Source organism: Diadema setosum, chromosome 5, assembly GCF_964275005.1.
Source record: "Diadema setosum chromosome 5, eeDiaSeto1, whole genome shotgun sequence".
Taxonomy (NCBI): Eukaryota; Metazoa; Echinodermata; class Echinoidea; order Diadematoida; family Diadematidae; genus Diadema; species Diadema setosum.
Window position 1 is genome coordinate 21,787,614 of NC_092689.1, and position 22,290 is coordinate 21,809,903.

Consider the following 22,290-nt stretch of genomic DNA (forward strand, 5'->3'; position numbering starts at 1 on the left):
AACACAATATTCTTCTGAATATGGAGTCTTATATTATTCCTAAATAAAACATACACAGTATTGTAAGCTTCAATCATACACTCACACTTCCAACATTTCTCTTCCCTGCCTGCTAAGCAGGAATCATGTACGATAATCAATACCTACAGCGTACCGTACTGTTCTACGTGTAATCACTTTCTATACGAACACCGTATCGAATTGTTATGTCAACCTAAATTCTGAACTCAATTACAAGCTAACGACATAACATACATCTGATTAAACAAGCTACAACAATCAAATATTCAGCTGTTTTCATCATAATTTCTCTTACCAAACTGTTTAGGTTCCTAAAGTAAATCAATCACAGATCCAAACTCATTCTTTTTGATCATGTCTTGCATCTTGGCCCATGTCTTTTGCGTGGCTATCATGTCAGTACGCATGCAGCATACTAGTACGTAGAACAAATCAGTGCGCAAGCATCCGAAGGAATGCGCACTTGACGGTGTATCCAAGGTAACGGTCTGAACTTTAAAGGGGCGTAACAGCCTAAATTTGTTCCGATCAAATATTTCTTGAATAAATCAAATCTGCCGCTACATACCGGCCCCCAATGAGCAACCTACAGGAGTCATTTAACCTCAATCTTCAGGCGGCAGAAATTCTTCCTATACACATACAAACCGTTCAACAGCAAATGCATGTACTTAATGCAAATAACTACAGTTTAAAATAACTGTCATTTCGGCTTACTCGTGCTTACATCTCAAAGGCATTGCTTAACCTTCGAATAAACAAACATCAAACATTCGATTCAACTCTTAAGCTAGAGTATTAAGTCTGATGACTGCAATTAAGTCATCCACTTATATCACGTTTCAGCGGCTTCGAGCAGACAGAGCTTTGCTATTGGCCTCTTGAAGAATCTTGTTCCGACCCTCACTTGAGCCTGTCGAACATGTCCATCTTTTCCCGGGTACACTTCAACTACTTTACCCAAAGGCCAATGTCCGCGAGATGTAGTTTCATCCGTTACCAAGACCAAATCATTGACAGCTAGGTTCCGTCTTGGGGCATTCCACTTCTGCCTTTCTTGCATCAGAAGTAAATATTCCCTCTGCCACCTCTTCCAAAAGACAGAAGCGAGATTTTCTGACTTATCATAACAGTACACACAGTACAGACTTTAACCTACATCAGTGCACCATGTTTTATGTCATTTCTTCTCATTGCTCTTGTATTTCTCTTTTATTGTCTCATTGTCATTGCATACAGGAATCGTTGGCCAAGTCCCATGATAGTTATGGCAGCTTCGATGATGGTGGTGCTGGGCACGTAAAGGTTCATCCGGCTCGAAGGGACATCTCCACAACTGGCTCCATTGTGTCCTTTCACAACATCATTTATTGTGTCAACCTGAAACAGGACAAACAGAAAACAGCCAAGAATATCTTGAATAACATAAGGTAAGCTGTTAACCTTAAGTAAGTTACATTTTGGTAAGCGAGGGGCTAAGTCAGTCACCCATTGCCGGCGCAGTGTCTTTGATAGAGCAGGTTGAATTCACGTTGCCACACAATTCATGTCATGCGACATTGATTGTTATCATTACGTCATAATCATACAAACTGACCACGACTGCAAGTGCGCATGCTAATAAGACGCGCACAGTGCTTCTAATTAGATACCAAAGATAGTAGAGATAATATTCGTATCCGTTACAGGGCTGCCAACTCTCACTCATTGAGAGTGAGACTCACTCATTTTGGTCCTTTCTCACTATAAAACTTTATTTCATTTGCATGCATCTCTATTGATCTCACTCATTTTGACTCCTAAATTATAGCATTGGCCTATGGGAGTCTCACTCTCAACTAGTTTCCAATGTTGGCAGCCCTGCCTTTAGATCTAACGTTAGATCCAATGTTAAAACCTATGCCCTAGCTGTTTCTAACATTAGATTTTAACATTAACATAGACCTCCTAACGTTATATCTAACTCACTGTTAAGGTGTTACGTTAGGGGGTTCAATGTTAACAGTTGTTAGGGCCTAACTGTTAGTGTTACGTTGCTGTATAGAAGCTAATTCTTAACGCAAAGATCTTGACATCCATAGATTTTTTTTTTAAAAATGAGTTAGATATCTAGTCTAACCAACGTTAACTTTAGATGTCTAACGACTGAATGGTACACATGGACGTAGAGCCAACGTTACTTCCTTGGCTAGCTAGAATCTAGATGTAACTATCCTAAATCGTGTCTTTCATAATCATCTGGCTACATCATTACAGTAATGTGAGTAACGTTAGATCTAACTAGGTCTAACAAATCTAGACTAGGAGGTCTAGACTAGACCCTAGTCTTGGAACATCTAACGTTAGATCTAGGACTAACGTTACGTGTTGACGTTAACGTTAGGCCTAACAACGTTAAATTATTAGATCTAGAATAGGGCTAGGTAGATCTAACGTTAGATCTAACCAGTTGGATGTTAACCTGTAGCCTAAAGTGTAATAATAGAACTTAGTTCATACTAGAATTCTATTGAAGTAGATCTACTAGCTAGGCCTACCCGTGACCGTGTTAGAAAGAAACGTAATATAGAGTCTAGACTCTATATTCTAGATCTAGGCCTAGGCCTATTTGTTAGAGAGATTCTTGTGAAGTCTTGTCAGATAACCTCCTAACGTTTTTTTTTTTTTTTTACGTTTGAGTCTAACATTATTGCTAACACTACAATCTAACATTTAAGTTTAACTTTGTTAACATGTTAAACCTAGCTAACGTTGGTCGTTAGATCTGTCAATTTAGATAGACCTAGATGTCGATTTAGACTATTAGTATTCTATCACTAATACTAACAGTTAGTTAGAGTCTAGATTCTAGTTTAAATTTACCGAAATGGCGTCGTTGTTTTCAGAATCCATATCCAAAATCTAAGATCTTATGCAACGCAGTCCTCTCACACGGCAGCCCCGATGCAGTGGATGATCACAGCCCACTACTCCTCCATCTCCTCCATACACGCACACTGTACAAGCGCTAGCTAGCGGCATTCATGCATTGCATGCAAGCGATATAGAAATGGTTCAATCGTTTGCTGCTGTTTAGCTAGCTGTGGTAGTGTACGTGTGCAAAATAGGCGGGCGGGCAGGGGGTCCATTCATAAACGGGGACTTGCCAAATAAGGTCCGTCTGTCTCTGATTGGCTAACTCCCTTAGTTACCAAGTGGCTTACGTCCGTGATTCTAGAACGACGTTATTTTGGTCTACTACCGAAGTAGATTCGAGATGGACGCAGGACTTCAAGCTTGTAACTATGCCAACGGCTGAAATTTGCACACGACACGCACAATTTACGTCGCAGATCTCATTGCGTCCTCAATTGAAAGCTACCTAATAAGATACGAAGGCGCGCGATAAAAATGGACACAAAATGGCTACCCTACATGACGATACAAAAGAGAGCTAAGTACAAACTCAGTACACCTAGAAACATCAATCATTTACAAAGGTAGTGGTATTTTTATTATCTTAAAAAGATTTAAAAATTAAAGTCGTAGCTTTTTATCGATTGAGGGGATTATTTTGAAGAACGAGATTTCAAAGTAATAAGGATTATTTCGTGGAGGCAAAAATTTGGTAACAACATGATCTAAAAACAATCAACGAAACTTGATAAACAGCAGCAACAACTTCAGAGACAGCGCGTCTCAGGTGATGTGCGTAATACGTTTGAGGATCGCGCGCTGTCCATCAACTTCAAAGACAGCGCGTCTCAGGTGACGTGCGTAATACGCTTGACCGCGCGCTGTCCATTTGTTTTGTACAGGGTTAGCGCGCACTATCCTGTCTTCACACGCGCGTTGCCAGAAACATTCCTTTGACTACCACTTGTGTATGTAGCAAATATAGTAGAGTTAAAAGGGCATTGTACCGGTTTTTTATTTCTTTTATATGTTCTTGTAATTCTAAAAGACCCAGCGGTGCAAACAGAATCAAAATTTCATAACGATTTAGCCCGTAATTTCATGTTAAAAATTGAACTTTTTGGGTGAGAATTATGCTAATGAGCTGACGAACCCGGATGTCGTGATGTCACAGCTGCCAACTATATCACTGATTACAAGCTCTCGCATACGCGTGCGTTAAATCGTACCGAGTAGCAGACGACGCTTAGGCCCAATTTAGCTAGCAGGCGGCACTTGTGTACTGTCCTATTCATGCAGCTGTCTCAAATTTTCGCTGAACCAAATCGCACCAAAATTACAGGATATACTTCTAAGCATATTTCAAAATACTGTCTTATATTTGAACGAAATCGGTAATCGAGAAGTATCAATATTGACGCCGACTTTCAAGTCGTCACTCAAAAAAACCCACTCTTCGCGAGAGATCATGGTAAATGCGACATGCACAATCTAGAACTGAAGTTAGCCGACTAGTACTTTGCGAACGGGGAATTTACGCGGGAACTAAACTTAAAAAATGTCATGATTTTGGCGATTTGTGTGATTTACGATCTATATTTTTCATTCGACTTGGCTCAAATAATTTATAAATTGATTTTTTGCTCCCGATTACTTGAAAGATATGTCTCATCATATTACATGGCTAACTTCAGTCTGTGCGTGCGCAGGCAGGTAGGGCCTACTCCGCGATCACTCTTGTTTAGTCGTACAGAGCAGATTATCTTTAGCGACGACAGGAAAGTCGACAACTTCACTTACGCTTCCCGACTTGCGATTTGGTTCCAATTAGCGTGAGCAAGTGGATATGAGTCATAAAGTATTTCCTGTGATTTTGGTACAATTTGGTTAAGTGAATTTTGAGATATCTACATGGATATGGAAGTATGCTAGCACTATACCTACACCAGCGCTTGGATCGCGGCACTGTTAGTATCTACGTGATCAGGCCACTCTTCCGAGGTATGAGTCCTACTAAAACTAAACTAGATCTAATTAGATCTAGTCCTTGGTGTTAATACGACCACCATGAGATTTATCTCGACTACAAAAACATTGAAAATCCATAAAGCAGATACCTTACCTGCAAAATACAGCACAGAAACAACAGGGCCTGCAGCACAAGGGCCTAGATCTAACGGCAACGCTAGACCTTGGAGTCTGGACTTTCGTCTGGACTTTCTTCAAGTTCTGGCAGCAGGGGTATGTATACTATAACGTTTGCGCTGTGCCTATTAGCGCTGTGCACGTACAGCTGTCGACGGGGCGGCGAGTGAGTGTAGGGGCCTACTCATCAAGACTTGAACTGCCACGTAGAATCTACTCGCTCTTTGACTGCTCACTAGTCCTAGTCCTAGTTCTAGTCTAGAGTCTATGTGTACTGGGTGCCGTTTTCTTCTAACTAGGCGTAAACCGTGATTGCCGTTGACTATCACTCAGTCCTCATCTTCGTTAGGTAAGTTTGAATTGTCGAACCATTATCGCTCATCATCAATGCATAGTATAGTTAGTGCAACGTTACTTACACACAGTTTTCTATGGGCAGCACGTTCGGACAATGATGCCAATTTCATTTTGCATATCTGGAATATTCCCCACAAATTTTATCTAAATAAAAAGCTTTTGAAGAGATTCCTTTTAAAAATCAGTTAATATTGTTTAGCATGTTTATTTCAGCTCCATAATGCAATTTTATTAAATAACAGTTTTTGCAGTACTTCATGTGAGATTTCATCAGTAAATTGACATGTGTAGTTCGTTTTGCTAAAGTCGGAGGGTGGCACATGTGACGTATGCCAAATTGTGTGGATCGTTCCTTGGCTTGCTCGTTTTCATTTTTTTTTTCAAAAAAAAATTACAGGCTTATCCTGGGTTTTAGAATCCTCTCTTTCCAGGTGTAGGCATCAAAAAATGTAGATTAGCATTATCAGACAATTAGAAAATGTCAGTACAGTTTTCTTTTAAGCGTCTTTGGTATATAGAGAAAAGAGTTGTCTTGTTTATTACCTCCGTCAAAGGAGGAGGTTATGTTTTCGTTACCGTTGGTTTGTTCGTTCGTTTGTTAGATAGTTAGTTTGTCCATGTGCAAAATAACTCAAAAAGTAGTTAACGGCTTGGGATGAAACTTGCAGGAAAGGTTGAGAATGACACAAGTAACAAACGAGTAACTTTTGGTAGTGATCCGAGAATTTTGGGGGGAATTTATGAAGGATTTTTGATATTTTGGCAGGTAGGGTCAATGAACTTGGGAGTTCAGGCTGCGCGTATTTGAGGTTTGCATCCGCGCACTAAAGTGCGTGCTCTAGTTTCTGCCAACTGTCAGGGCGAGGCGCGCCGTGCAGCTGAGGGTTTATGACGTAACAAAGGCTTCTATAGTGGGAAATCGTGCGACTTTCAGCACACAAAGCTATATAAGTACGTATGGATGGAAATCACTGATATCTCTATGGAAGAACAAGATCAGTGGTGGAAATGGGCTGCATGCGTGGCGGAGGTCTGCGCTCTCAGAGTGCTTTCTAGTTGTCATAATTGTTCAAGTCGACTGTGAAGAAGACGTGTGTATGCGTCGAAAATTTGGTTTGAATGAATAGCAGTGTTGGACTGTAATGCATTACTACCGTACTTCGTTATCTTTGGTATATATATATATATATATATATATATACGACGTCAAGCGTCAAGTGTAACACGGACATTCATTTCAAGTATCTAGTAGATGTAGGTTGTATTGACAACCCACCTAGCTTGACGTGAAAGTTGTATTATGGATGCTGTGTATTTGACAATACACCATTGTACACTAGGCAAATTTCTGCATCCACCCGTATGCATAGTCATCTCTCCTAATTCAGTGTATGAATACATACTTATGGTGACTGAAGATATCAAAATGTTGCTGCAACTTTAAAAAAAAAATCAGCCATAATAACCTTTACATATATAAGTGCAAGTTAGTATGAGTAGCATCTTTTCACAGCGACTGGGAAAGTTTCATGTAAGAAGGGGGAATTTTAATTGATTGGCTGCCTGAGATTAAGGGATTAAAAAGCATTTCACGTGTGGCATAGATTACTGATAACTAGTGGAAATAATGTTTCCTTTTTCCTAGTGTGATACTGTTGATTTTCGGTTGTTCAGGAAGCTACAGTGACAAAGTGTCACTTCATGATGCCATCTCTAATACACACAAACACATACTCATTAAATGTAGCCGTGATTTTCATTTTTTGTTACGAAAGCGCGAGTGGATTCTTACATCACTAGCGTTATGAAATAAGGTTACTCAACTGAACTTTGGATACACAAATTTGCATGTTTCCGCCGGCAGGCGGAAATCAAAGGAAAGAGCATTTCACGTGGCATAGATTACTGAAACTAGTGGAAATAATGTGTGTTTTTCCCCTTGTGTGCTACTGTTGATTTCGGTTGTTCAGGAAGCTTTAGCGATAAAATGTCCCTTCGCAATGCCATTTCTAATACAAACAAACACATACTCATTAAATGTATACTTGATTTTCATTTACACGAGCAGATTCTTACATCATTAGCGTTATGAAATAATAAGGATACTCAACTGAACTTTGGACGCACAAATCGCGTGTTTCTACCGGGCAGACAAAGTGAACCTTGGACAGACATAACAATATTAAAAGTTTAAGGTAAATACAATCGTAAAACCAATAAACCATCTTCAGAGAAGAATAAGGGGGTATAGTCTGAGTACCGGAGGCTGAACCTTTTTTTTTTACCGTCCGCCCAATGTTTTTGATAAATTTACCCAATATCGAAGGTGCTAATCCGAATGTAGATGATGCCACTCCTACATCCTTGAGAGATTTGAAATATTTAAAATTCCCGGAAAAATAACTACAAGAATTTGAAATTCGTATTCCTCAATGATTGTCATAAGCATTCAAACAAATTTCGCCCGCTTTAATATCCTGGATGCACCGAGTATATTGTCGAGCATGGGGGATCCATCATGCATATAGAAGGCAATAATGGGGAGGGGTAACATAGGGACAGTGCCCCTCTTTTTTTTTTTTATTCATTTACATTACTGGGACTTCGAATGGAAAACGGGGAAAGCAACATCAGAATGTGCTGTATTTTCTCAATGATTTAATTTAGTTCTTCACATGAATTTCATTCTGGAATTTTCTTATTAAGCGGATAAAATCAAAGCGGTCGATGAGTAATAGGGCCAACTAAACTAAACACACATCTTTGTGACATTGTAAATGAAAACATGGAAAATGTGACATTAAAAGAATGCATATGAATCTAGCGTTCAAAGCTTCATGTCACTATTTTCTTGCCCTGGTATTATACATCGTGCATGTATAGAATAGCACAACATTTATAGGTAGAGCACTGTAGGTAGGGGTGTCGGAAATAGACAATACAGTAATACATACAAAAGTACAGTTGTGTGAGTATTATGACTGAGTATGATGTGGACACATGAATTTGATGTCATAGAATTTACATTTTACAAAGTAACTTTGATTTCAGATTAGTTATCACACACTTATTAGTTGTAAAGCCATGTGAGGCATAGTCCATATCTATCAAGTGTTTATACTTGAATAATTTAGGGGACAACTTATGGCTCAAACTCAGTTAATCACTTAATTTCTCCAGTTTCTCCGCCGTTTCTTCTTTGCTCTTGTCTACTCCTTTTCATCCCTGGTCCTTTTCTTGGGATGGTTTGTTATGTCAATGAAATCTTTTTCCTTTTCCTCCATTGCTTTTTCAAAATGTAATGAGGTGTTTTTGGGTGTTTTTTTTTTTTTGCAAGATATTCGTCATATTTTCGTGGTGAATTTAACAGAAAGCCAAAGTCCAAAAGCCAACTCCTACTTACATATTAGGTCAGTACAGGGGTCAAGTCAATACTGCCCTCCGATTGGTCAATCTAATATGATAGCATTGGAATGGAGGTACATGTAGTACCTTTTGAAACCCAATTAAAATGGATGTAGTACCTTTTGCAACCGCACTGACCTTTAAATATGATTTTTAAAAAACTTTCTGTCGGAAATTCAGGTTTTTTATCTCACCTGAGCCGAAGGCTCAAGTAAACTATTGCGATTACTCTCGTCCGGCATCATGCGTCGTGTGTAAACTTTTTACATTTTCATCTTATTCTCGAAAACCCACTATCGCTTTTCACAAAACTTGGCAGGTAGCATCCCTAGGGGGGTAGAATCTCAATTTGTTCAAATGGCCACCATGCCCGACAGGGGGGGGGAGCATGGGGCCCCTACCCCCCTCCCCGCAAATTAAATCTTTAAAAATCTCCTTCTCTAGAACAAGAAGTGATAGAGCTAAGTTAATACTATGAGAAACAGAAACTTGCGGGAAACCACACACACACACACACACACACACGCACACACATACACACATACACACACAGAAGAGAAACATGTTACTGTAATCACAGTAGTACATGCAACTACTTTATACTAGTGCCGTATACTGGTACATGCTTTATACCAATTGCATAAAATACGTACAGTACCATCATATTTTACACACACACACACACACACACACACACTCACACATGCACAATATAGGGCCCTGTCACACCTTTCTGGGCAAACCTTGCCTGCGGCATGTGAAGAACAATTTTTGCTACCCGGAGGTCCCCGAGGATGACCCGCACATGACAGTATACACAATGTACTACCACGTATCTCGCCCGAAGTTACCCGGAGTTGCGCACGCAAGTCCTATTTACCCGCGGCCAAGTTAAGGCCCTGTCACACCTTTTCGGGCAAGCTACGCGGACTTGTTGCGTGGGGGGATTTACCAGCACGCAGGACAGTTTTTGTGTTCTACTTACGGGCATTCAGGCGCATGGGAAACGAGTGAGGGCTGACAACTCGGTGCAGGAATCTCTCTAAAGGAATTTGATATGGCAGAAGTCCCACAGAATGGCATTATCTTAGCCGCGGCCGACTCTCAACTAACCAGCAGAAAAGCAGTAACTGACCCTCAGTTTGCACGCAACTTGCTCCTATAACTCGCTCCACGTCCGCAGAACTGACAAGCTACACGTATATTTGCAGTTTCGACACCGTTCCTTGCCAGTAAAACACCCGTATTATGCTGGTAGAATGCCCCAGATGACACGCGCTTCCGGCGCATAGGCATAGATCCACGGACAACTTACGTACTTCAAACGTCTCGACATGCTTGTGACTTGCGGCAGCTACGGACTTCCTATTGGTGTTCTGCGTGGACCTGTGCGGGCAATCCCTGCGACTCACCCGGAAAAAGTTTTGGTCATGCTCAAAACTTGGCTGCGTCTAAATCGGACTAGCGTCCGGTGGCAAAAATTTTGGCCCCGCAAGTCAACCCGCAAGGCTCCCGAGATAAGGTTTGACAAGGCCTTGAGCATTTTCAAAACTTGTTCCGGGTGATTCGCGGTTGGTTCGTGGTTTCTGGTATTCCACATCTTTCACATAGCCCGGTATCATGCTTCCTTTTTTTATCTTTCTTTTTTTTTTTAAGTTGTTATTTCAACGAATGTTGTCCATTCTTAAAAAGTGTAAAATTGTCTCGCTGCTCTTTGGATTCAGAACACATTTGAAAGTCTTTGATACATAACTTTGTATTCTTTTTAGAGGGGATATTACTCCTTCCCATCTCTTTTGTCATTTCTGCATGTGATGCAATCTTATTACTGCTTGACTCAGTTTTATTCATTTTGTTTTGAACATCAACTTCATTGTGTGTCAAGGCTCGTTTGGCTGCTCTACCTACTAACTCATTTGGCTTGATCTCGCAGTGACCTGAGATCCTCTCGAAACATACCTGCATTCCTCCATGGCGTAGATTTGTATACAACATCAATATTTCGTAAATGATTTGTTCTTCCTGATCGGTCTTTGTTTTGTTTTGTTTTTTGCTTGCATGGCACAGAGAGAATCGGAGAAAATTACTGCTCCTGTATACAGACCTGGTAGTTGGTTTAGCCAGTGTAAAGTGAGAACAATAGCTAATTCCGCTCTGTATGAAGAAGTATTGTTTTAGAGTCTTTTGGATTCTAAGTTATTATGATATGGGACACACAACAAAAGGCCGCAGCTACTTTTTCTTTGTCTGGTGACTTGGAACAGTCCGTGTATATATGAAGACAAGTTGCCCTTTTTTGACTGATCAGTTCTAAACTTTCTGTCTTTGTTAGAAAATATTATCACTCTAGGAAATATAATTAGTTAACTCCGTAGATACTACTGCCGATTCATAATGCCATAGCGGTATAGAACTTGCAATAAATAAAGGTTCTACTGTTACGACCAATGGATGAGAGCTATGACGTAGCCAACTGAATTATTACAAAACTACATTTCGTCGGTGATACGGCGAACCGACAAAAACCGCCGCGCAGCGCAAAAACAAATCCCGAGATAATCGCATTTGAAAAAAATGGGTAGCGTCAATGCACTAATTTCATACCTTCTCCCCATCAAACTGATGAGATGTTTGGAAAGTGGTGAGAGTAAGAGTTATGCTTTCAGAAAATGTTGTTTTCACAGAGAAACAAAGGCTAATGTTAATGAGAATAATGTGGAGACAACGAACGTCAGTTCGTCGAATTCCCCCTTTTTGCGGTCTCCAGAGCACCCCGTGTATTAGGGTGAGTACGGCGAAGTGACAAATACCGCTGTGCGTCACTTCGTCGAATCTCGGCGCGTAGGCGCAACGCGTGTAAGTCAATGGGAATGATGATATTCGTCACTTATTACATGGTTCGGCCCATGCTCTAAAAATGTAAATGTTCTTTTGTCATGCCTGGAGTTTTAGACCAGGTACCACGCCAAAACAACAAAATAATATAGACGTAATTTGTTGTTTTTCCCCTCGTTCTGTGGATTTCCATGGTTCATTGACAAATCAACTTGTGTTCTTGTTAATATATTATGTACATGTACCTATGTGCTCTCTATTCTTCACCTTTTTCACATCATTTGGGTGTTTAAAAAAAAAGACTTCAACATGAAAAGCAACAATCAAAAAAAATATTTTAGTGTTCATTAGGTCAGTGTTTTTTCATCATTTCTAGCATTTTCTAGTGTGATTCCGTCTTACACATTGGAGCTCTATGACTTTCGGTCTATTTAATGTTTCAGTATATCTTTTTCTGTATCCTTCTATATCAGATGTGTCGTCTCAATTTAAAAGCGTAAATGGGGCAACCACCTCATCAAACACTGTCCTTTAGTGAGAACAATACATAAAGGAAATTTAAGGAGGGGCTCCTAGGAAAATACATGTCTCTCTCACACAACTCTCAGCTAGCAAATAAACTTATCATCACCGTTTTGCATCATGTCATATTTAGTAATATTGCAGAATTTATTTTTTTTTTGTGATTTTGCAAGTGAACTTGCAAAACAGTAGAAGTACACTTGTAATCGAAATATAAAACTCAAGGAAACATTCAGACATAGACAAGATAACACACACACACACACACAATCTCTCCCTCATACATACACAAATACAAAAGAGCATTTTGTCACCCAATAACTTACGAGTTGAAAATCACTTTAGATTTATTATATTACAGGAGTACAATGATAAGTAAGCTATTCTTAATTCTTCTTTTCAAATCCTACAAGCATTGCTTTTAGTAGGTTCCTCATATTTACACATCATTGTACTACATGTCCTTATGCGTTTGTGAAATTATGTCTAAAATTGAATGTTGTGTTATACATATTTTACTCTGAAATCAAATGGAATATGAAACCTGAATATGGAATGTGGAATATGGAACTTGAATAAAAAATAAAAAAAAAATCAGATGAAATTGCACAGATAAATAAAATTTACTAACTTGGTTACATAAAGTTTGCTGTCACACGCCTGGAAGTAGAAATATTAAGAATGCATGGCAACATGACAATAGATGGCTAACATATCTTTCATAATCATTAGAAATATTTTTCATAGTTTATCAAGCAAATCAAGAAAGCAGCTGAACTGCCAGCAAATCTATCATGGCAGAAATTTACTCGCATATACTAACATGTGTTCCAGTTCACACTCATTGCACTCTGAGGTTCTCTGTATCAATGTAACAATGATGATAATAATAATAGTAATAATGAAAATGGTGATGATGATAATAATAATGATAACAATAGTAATGATGATATAATGATAAAATCAAGCTTAAAGAGATTTGCATTTGTCCATTTTAAAATGCCTCCTTTCAATTATGAATCCGTTTGACTTTCCTGGTGCTATGATTAACCCCTATACTATTTATGCTTTTTCTGTTTTGTTTTTGCTTTGTTTTGTTTTGTTTACTCTGCTTTTTTTTCAAAGGGGATTTGTCTTTTTTCTGGTTTGGTTGATATCTGGCAGAGCGCTTATACCATCGCCTATGGACTCATCTATGACAAAACTCTGAGTGAAGTTCAGGGGTTAGACCGCAACAGTCTGGTTGTAGCTCAATGCCTAACACTGCAATTGTTACCCTACATTTTAAAAAAAAAAAAATCCTCAAACATGGATTTTTAGTTAAATAGTACATTCTGCATAAGCAGACTCTCAGCCTTTAATGGTCTATAACTTAATTGAAATTGATTCTTCTAACCTATTTGAATGTTGGAAAGAAGTACACACTCTGGAAAAGTATACTGAGATATGGGCTCTGAAGTATCGGGTATACTTAACCCTAAAAAGACTGAAGGGCCTAAAAGGCCCCACCCCCCTCAACATTTCGCGCGATTACTCTCCAACACGCAATGCTCTCGCCGCGATGCTCTATGGCTTTTTTTTTTCGACTTTCCCGCACATTTTGACACCAAATTTGTGACGCCCGGGGGTACGGTTCTGAAGTTACATAACTTTTTGTACATGCACGTGAGGCCGAAAATGGCTCAAAAATGTGATTTTGTGTACAAAGTCAATGCAAATTGAGTTTTTTCACATGGTTCATAAAAATATGCTTATTTTTACTCTCAATGGCTAAAATTAATTTGTTTTAGGAGTATTATGCTTCAAGAAGTGTCTGCCACAAATTTTGTTATAAAAACAACAAAAACAAAAGGTCGAAAAAACAAAGAAATACATAAGAAATTCATAAAACAATAAAATAAATAAGAAATTAATTTTGATAACGAATTTTTTTTCAAGTACATTTGCTAAGAATGCCACAAAGAATAATTAGACCAAAAATGAGCACTTTTGGAGCTTTATTTACTGATTTAAATCAAAGAGTCTGATTTCTCGCATAAATTAGCATAATTAATCAAAATAAAATAAAAGAAGACTATTTTGTAAAATTTAAATATACGATCTTGTAGATTACATCGCACACTACCATTGTGCAAATTTCCGCGGCGAACGCGCGATCCACGGCCGAGATCTTAAGGGGGGGCCCTTAAGCCCCCCCCCCCCAGTCTTTCGAGCTACCAAAATAGCCCAGTCTGTTTAGGGTTAAGAGATTAGAATTACCAGTACCTTGAAAGAGACAAAAGTATAATGGAGAGCTCCATAGCAACAGTAGTGAAGGGATTATCAGATAAAGCTGATAATATTAATGTGAGCACAAATTAAAGAATCAGTCAAAAATGAACAGTCAACATGTTTTATAAATTTAACATTATACATGTTATTTGTAGCATACACATGGAATTTGAAATTCATTATCATGTGTTTGAACTATACCACACAACAATAGATTTTTTTCTTATTTTTTCACATGATAGCCTAAAAGACTTGATATTGAACTTATTTGAATTTGAACTTACATGTACTTGAAAGACATAGTATTTCAGAAATTTTTGTTGTGTTGGAAGATTTTGTCATAATGATCCATTAAAAAATCACCATGAAATCTGCATTCACGACTGTCATCACAGTGCAAGAAAAAAAATCATAGCAGCCAAAACCATCATATCTTGCACTCAACTTGTCTGCATCACCCTCAGCAAGGTCCATGCCTTGAGAATCTATGTTTAAAAGAAGAGAAAGGAAGAAAGAAAACGAAAGAAAAAAGGGAAACAAGAAAAAATACAGAAATGCAATTAACATGGGTAACATCCTGAAATTTTATGACACTCAAATAACATCCACTGTGCCTCATACATCAGAATGGTAAAAGTAGGTAGGGTTTCGATTGAATGAATACACACACAACTAGCACAGATATGCAGAGCTGCTTTTCAGTGCTCAGTGATATGTAAACAACAGTTATAAATCAAGCAAAAAAAAAAGTCTAGATTTTCATACACGAGATCTTCGTCTCGCAGTTTCATTCTGATAACAAAAGATATTTCTCTAAAGGCATGACCCACATGCAATCTGGGAATGCGATTACAAATAAAGACACTCCTTTGACAGAAATTTACGTTCGTGTCAGTAAACACTAAATCGATTTTTTTTTTGTTGTTGTTGTATAGCATTGTAACTTACGTCGTGTAAATTGGAGGTTCCGAGATAAAAATAAAATATGATTCAACAGGTTATGCAACAAGTCAGCTGCATTACTATGCCAATGCATTAATCAATTTCATTTATTGATAGCAATACTGAAGCCCCAATTACGAACTACACAGACTTCAGCATAAAAACAACATCCAAGTGGGGTCTATAAATGCACTAGTTTCTTCATTACTTGTTTATAGAACAGTCCACATAAGAGGTGAGATGGCCTGTCACCTAGTCTACAATAATAGCTAGAATATGAAAGAATGAATTCCCTGCATCTCATAAGCCATCACCAGAAATTGGTTGATTTCAATCTTTATTGAAGTTGTTTATTTAGGGAAAGTCTTATACTTTCAGGCTTAATTATTTGAGAAAAGCATGCCTGTGTTCTTTTATAGATGGATGTCAATATACAGTTTGTAGTCCATTGCTTGTTTCAAGAGCTAAAAAAAAAAAAAAAAAGATTGAACATACCAAATGAAGACAGTGGAATATCCATGTCTGGGACTTTTCCATTTGCACCTTGACCCTAGTCGTTCACTCTGAAATGGATGAAGTTCACCTGTTTTCTGGTCCTTGACTGTTTGGAGTTTATTCAAATACAAGAACAGTTAAGATTATACAAGCAAAACACAGAGTGCCTGACATGGTATGATTAGAAAGTATAGAGATGGGTGTATTTCTAGCTTTCACTTTAACAAGCAATAACATCAAACTGAAAAGCCCTACAACTGATGTTGAAAGATTGAATGATTTACTAGTATCCAGTGACAAGCTGTAATAAGGAGTTTTTACTGTTTGAAATGATTAACTCTGAGAATATTGGGGGTTTTTTTCAACATTGTAATAGCAGGAAGCGGGGGCGGATCCAGGAATTCTGTAAAGGGGGGCGTGACTAATATTTCTGGTGCCACTTCCAGGTTTCATTTCATTTTTTCTTTTGTTTTAAACGAAAAATAAAGGGGGAGGCATGCGCCGGTTGCGCCCCCCTCTGGATCCGCCACTGGGAAGTTGTTTCGATGTAAGAAATGGGGGTTGTAATCACAAACAATCACAGTACACCACAGAACAAGTTTGTTTTAGGAGCTATGAAATAATTACTGAACATACCAAATAAAGACAGCAGGACGTCCATCCCAAAGTCACTTAACCATTTGATGAACACCTTGCTCTCCTGCCCTTACCTCTGAATTGGATGGAGTGTATCAGTCTGATTCTTGGCTGGGTGAAGTTCAGCTGCAGTCGGGTCATACACCTGGATGAGACTCAGCTGCAGCCTGTCTCTCTACAGCTGGGTGAAGTTCTACCATTGTCTGGTCCTTGACTGTTTAAAGTTCATTCAAATGCAAGGAGAGTTATATTTTTGGGTCTATATCCAGATTAAAAGCATACACATGTATTGCAGTTTGCAGGGTGATTGAAGCATGTTGGAGATGCTTTTGGGCAGTCTCTATCAAAGAATCTATTTGCAACCAACAATGAACTGAGGAAATGCATAGTTGTGAAAAGGAGGTGTACTAGTTTCAAATCATGGATAATGCAGGGTATTCCTGTTTGCAGCTTTGTAAGAGCATGAAAATATTTCAGTACTGAATTAAGGAAATTTAACAGTACACTATTATGTGTACTTTATAACTCAATTTTGTTTCTAGTGCTAGGAAACAATCATTGACGATAACAAATGAAGACAGAGAAATACTTGTCAGTGTAATTGTCATCTGATGACTGATTGCTTTCAGCAGTTTTTCTTTTTATGACAACTTTCCATCCTGATCCTCTTGACCCTTATACAGTATTTGCCCCTTCCCCCTCCTACAGGCCTAAATTGACTTCTTTAAATGAAGACAAGTGTGTCCACCCAGTTTCATGATATTAATCTTTTTGGTTTGATCAGTATGTCAGGTTTTTGAAAAAAATGCATACAATTCCTAGAAGTGTCACTTTTGATTACAACATTATGACTACCAAAAAAAAAAAGAATGCTTATTTTCAATTATCTAATTTGACATAACAACAACCATTGTTTCTTTTTAACTTCTCCTGACTGTAGTGTGACTATGCAACTTAGAATTCAGAGACAATGATGTCCAAATTTTAAAAAAAAAGGTTGTAATTGCAGTTTTAGAAAATACACATAATGCTGTGTAGTAGTTAAAAGTTTAAACTAAAACACTTGCATTTTGCTCTAGATGAATCTTGACGAGCTCGATGGACTTCCATAGAAGTCTAGCTCTTGTGGGGACGTACTCAGCAGCTTGGTTCTGGGCCGGCTAAAGTTCAGCGGTCTGACTCTGGGCTTTGTAGCAAGGTTCAGAAGTCTGGTTGTAACACTGCAATCAATGATGTGAATACAAAATAAAAAGTATGCATCACAGCTCTTGTTTGAGTATATATGTTACATATACATGTTATTTCTGGCATCTGTATCAAATTTGAAATCTATTACCATGATTATGCACTACACATGTACACAGACCTTATTTTGGGTTTTGAAGCTTTTGATTATTGAACAAAAAGACAATTCATTTGTGTTGTCTCGTTTCAACATGAAGGCCCATAGTTTGGGATTAATGACCTCAGATTAAACTAGGTCTTATCAATAAGCATCCTGGTTACAAGGTCTACATCTACCTCAGATCTGTTTCTATAAATATAGATCTAGACACAGTTTTATTGTGGTCAGATTCTTTATGTTTATCTATCTACTGTAGATTTTATAAATAAATTCTTGCATAGTTTAGAGAAGTACACTAGTAGGTACACGTAACTACTAGTTTTACAGTGCTAGGATCTAGACCAAGTGGTATCTATTATTCATACACACGTTCGCAGCATTGAGAAGAACTTGGATGACCACCTACACTAGCTTTGTCTTTCACTGCCATAGGGCCTACAATTTGTCAAATGCCTACAACATATTTTTGGATATGTCTGAGGATTACCGGTACCAAGAAGAAATCCTAAAGCTACACTATCCGCACCAGTTTTGTTAAACAATGATCGATATGCTGGTACCAACAGTCCCCAGGCCTGAGTTACACTGTCTGAGGAACCATTTGTACCATTATTATCCAGGGTACAGTTATAATGGCCTACTGTGGCTTTCCAGTGGGGCTGGACACAGTTAGGTCAGGGCCTGAAGTGCAGCCACAGTCAGACTCTGATCACTGACTGTTGTCATGTCATCATGAAATTGATTTGCTAAGATTTGTTGCCTGTTGTCTCCTAATAGTAATACTTCTAGTTCTACTACTGGTACTACTCCTATACCAGCATTGAAGTATGGGCCTATAGATAGGCCCAGATTTAATAGTGTAAGCCTAATTAAAGACTCTTATTCTTAAATTTCTACTACACCCATCGTTATATCGTTATACCATTTAACTGGAAATTAAACTAGATTCGTTGATCTAGATCCCCTACCAGGTCTAGGATAGACTATAGTGTAGGCCTAGAATTAAAGACTCTTATTCTTAAATGGTAAAACGGTTAGGTGTAGTAGAAATTTCTACTGCAGTCCCTACACCTAACCGTTATACCATTTAAGAATAAGAGTCTCTAATTCTCCCTCTAGGCCTAACGTTACACAGTCTATATTCTATCCTAGACCGCCAGGCCTAGGGGTTCTACACTTCTAGATCAACGAATCTAGTTTAACTTCAAGTTTCTCAGTCCCAGCTCTAAACCACGATTTCAGACATTCTATAGATTTATTCTAGACTCTCTAGATAGTACAAGTACTTGACAAATATTGGTTGTCAGACTGTAACTCTCATTTCAAATGTAAAACAGTGTCTGACAGTTACACGCAGATTCTCCGTGACATGCTAGGGTCAACAAGCAGATTTATGTATGTGTGGGACTAAGATGCCTAGACCTTAAACAACGATCGTAAACATAGCGATTGAGGACAAAATGAATATTTGTACCTTTTCTGAATACTATCAGGGTACATTATGTAAGTCCTAAAGGCATTTACAAACAAATTTATGAGAGGAAAAACTACGAAATCTACATTTTCCTTCGATTACTTACGGAAGGGACTTGATTCGTTAGTTCGTAAACTTCATTCATGCAATTCACTCCATGCATAAACAAAAGCCGGCGAAGCGACGAACACGCTTTTCGTCAGTTCGTCAACTCTCGATATGCCGGGGTCAGGGTTTTTTACATTTACATTTTCTCATTTTTCTCAAAAAATATGAGTTTTCATGGCACGAAATTTTGATAGTTGTTAGAGTACCTCAAAAGCAATCTTTTAATGACAAAAACTCAAAATCGAAAATCTGACCAAAATTTGGGTTTTCGTCACTTCGCCGTTATCAGCGACGATTTATTACAACTGAATTGTTCATTACAAGTGAGTTATTACAACATTGACATCAAATTCCGGAAATTAAACTATTTCATGAGTTCCAAAGAATATAAATGCATTTTCCTGAAATAATTGACGACTGAAGTCCATTCGGCGGTTAAAGATGATCCCGATGGAAGATTTGTGATAACGCTTGGTAGGATGATATGACGTCATTGAAGTGGCGTAACCGCGACGGCGGCTCGTGCAATGGCGGCTCGTGCGATGGCGACTCGTGTGATGACGGCGGCCCAAAAAAAGCATCCGAAGTTAATGAGGCAGCGCGCATACTGCATCCCCGGTGTGAGTAGATACTACGGTGCTTGCCTTATCAATGCTGCTTAGACGGCACCATAATATTGAAACAACGCCTTTTTCTCTGCGAAGTGGAGCGTGAACTCAAAATGTAGTGCGAACTCGACGTGAAGCACGAGCTCGGAGCAGTACAGGGACTCGGGGTAGGAGCATGAACTCGGGATAGGACCCACCATTGTGGGCACACAACTCCTCCCAAAATTAACAGTACTCGAACTCGAGGGCCATAGCCTGTTGGCTCCTCAGAACACAACTTGACTCTCTGCTGCCAAAATGAAGAGTGACTCTCTCCTACACTGTGGCAATACAACCTGTAGCTTCGGGCGGGTCTTGGCATTCCAAGTATCCCTGACATTCACCCTTGCCTGGGAGCGATGATATAACACTGCCTGTCTCCCTCTCTGGGTGGATTCAATACATTTCCATAAGGCTACTTATTTTCTTCTTTACAAACACTGCTGTATCTAAAACCTGTTATCTTAGCAATATCTTCCCACTAAGGATAACATAAACAAATGAGGAAAAAAAATTTCCTTTACAAATTTTAAGTGCTACAATATTTTAGATGTTTATAAGTTTTTTGCCAATTTCAGGATTTTTGCGGTTTGGGAGAGAAACTACCTGTGACATATACATTGTAACTCAAATTACCAGATAAAAACTCTCCGTGAAAAAGATTCTCTGGTGTTTTTATCTTTATGAATATTAAATTGCCAGCAGTCTTATAAAACAATGTCTGCGAGAGGGTGATTCGGGATGCTAACAAAATGTCTCTTTGTTTTTAATCTGACACTAAACATCTCCGGCGTAAATCTAAAGACATTTCGCCTAACTCAACTCGTAAGGTTCTGAGAGAAATTCTTTTTTTTTTTTTCATTTGCTCCCGCACAAACTAACAGAGATTGAACAGAAACTGAATAGAATTTAAAACATTCTTCACTTGCGTTGATGCGGAGTCGCATGCCTCTCAAGCGTGATTCATGAGGGAACGTATAATGGCTCTATACACCTGTAGAATTTCTTGAACCTTGTGACAATTATGGGCGTAAGCAATACATTTTGATATGTTGATTTTTTTTCTTACACCTCTGAAGTATATCATCTATAATTATGCGTTTTCCAAGTTAGTTTACTATTTAATATAACACCTAAATATCTTTGTTCTTTCTGTCGGGTGAGTGTGTTTCCATCGAGCAATATCTCAAGGTACTCTTCTCTAGTTGAGCGAGAAAATAACATCGGGGCAGTTTTCTCATGTGATATCTTTAAACCCCATAATGAGAACCAATCATTTAACGTATTCAAATATTCTTGGATATATTTACTCGTTTCTCTCAAATCACTTCCGTGTTTCCAGATTACACAGTCGTCTGCACCAAACTGTGCACAGTAGATGAAGTGGGAATATCATGAAGCATTACGTTGAACAACACTGGACTGAGTGGACTACCCTGTGGAATATCATTACTTGTTTCCTCAGAGGAGGATAACTGTTTTCCTTCACGTACCTGAAATGCACGATGTAACAATAAATTACGTAAATAGAGGAGTATATTACCCCTCAGGCCACGTTTACTAATTTTAAATAAAAGTCCACAGGGAATCAAAAGCCTTCTCTTAATCTGTAAAGACCGCTATTGTCTTTATCCCTGTTTCTTAATTCTTCTCTATATCATTTTTCAAATGAATAATATCATCAACGACACAGCGTCCCTTTTGTCATTCTGTATTGGAGGTAAGAGAGTGTGTTTTTCTAAAGACTGAAGTCTCTTTTTTACAATGTTTTCCATTATTTTCGTAAAACATGACGTGAAAGCGAATGGCAGTATGAAAGTGTTTTTGTTGGGTCTTTGTTTGGCTTCAAAATAGGAATCAACACTGACGGTGCTGGTATTTCTGCCATATTTTGATGATTATAAAAGAGTCATATCTTTGCCTTGTTTATGGTAGGTTCTTGTATACCTGCTATCCGATGTGATCTTCCCCAGGTGTTGGAAATAATTTCGTCAGCAGGGCCTTCTCTAATTCCTTCATTTGAAATTTTCCATTGATTGAAAGCATCATATCTCCAGTTTCCCTGAAAAGGAGGCTGTTGAATTCTTCATCTATTTTTCTATCTATTTATTCTTCCAATGGAATTAAAATTTCTTGAAAATCCATCTGCCTTCTTTTTGTATCTTCAATTATGAATCTATCATTTGTAATCA

At 38.4% G+C, this 22,290-nt stretch overlaps 1 protein-coding gene across 1 annotated transcript in view; it reads left to right on the plus strand.

Annotated features, from left to right (window-relative positions):
* The first annotated feature begins 414 nt into the window (after positions 1 to 414).
* Positions 415 to 22,290, plus strand: part of LOC140228782 (broad substrate specificity ATP-binding cassette transporter ABCG2-like) — a 138,652-nt gene continuing 116,776 nt past the window's right edge. Inside the window, exons 1-2 of the mRNA XM_072309058.1 lie at positions 415 to 420; positions 1,261 to 1,451. Coding sequence (XP_072165159.1) covers positions 415 to 420; positions 1,261 to 1,451 — 197 coding nt within the window. The remainder of the gene's footprint in view (positions 421 to 1,260; positions 1,452 to 22,290) is intronic.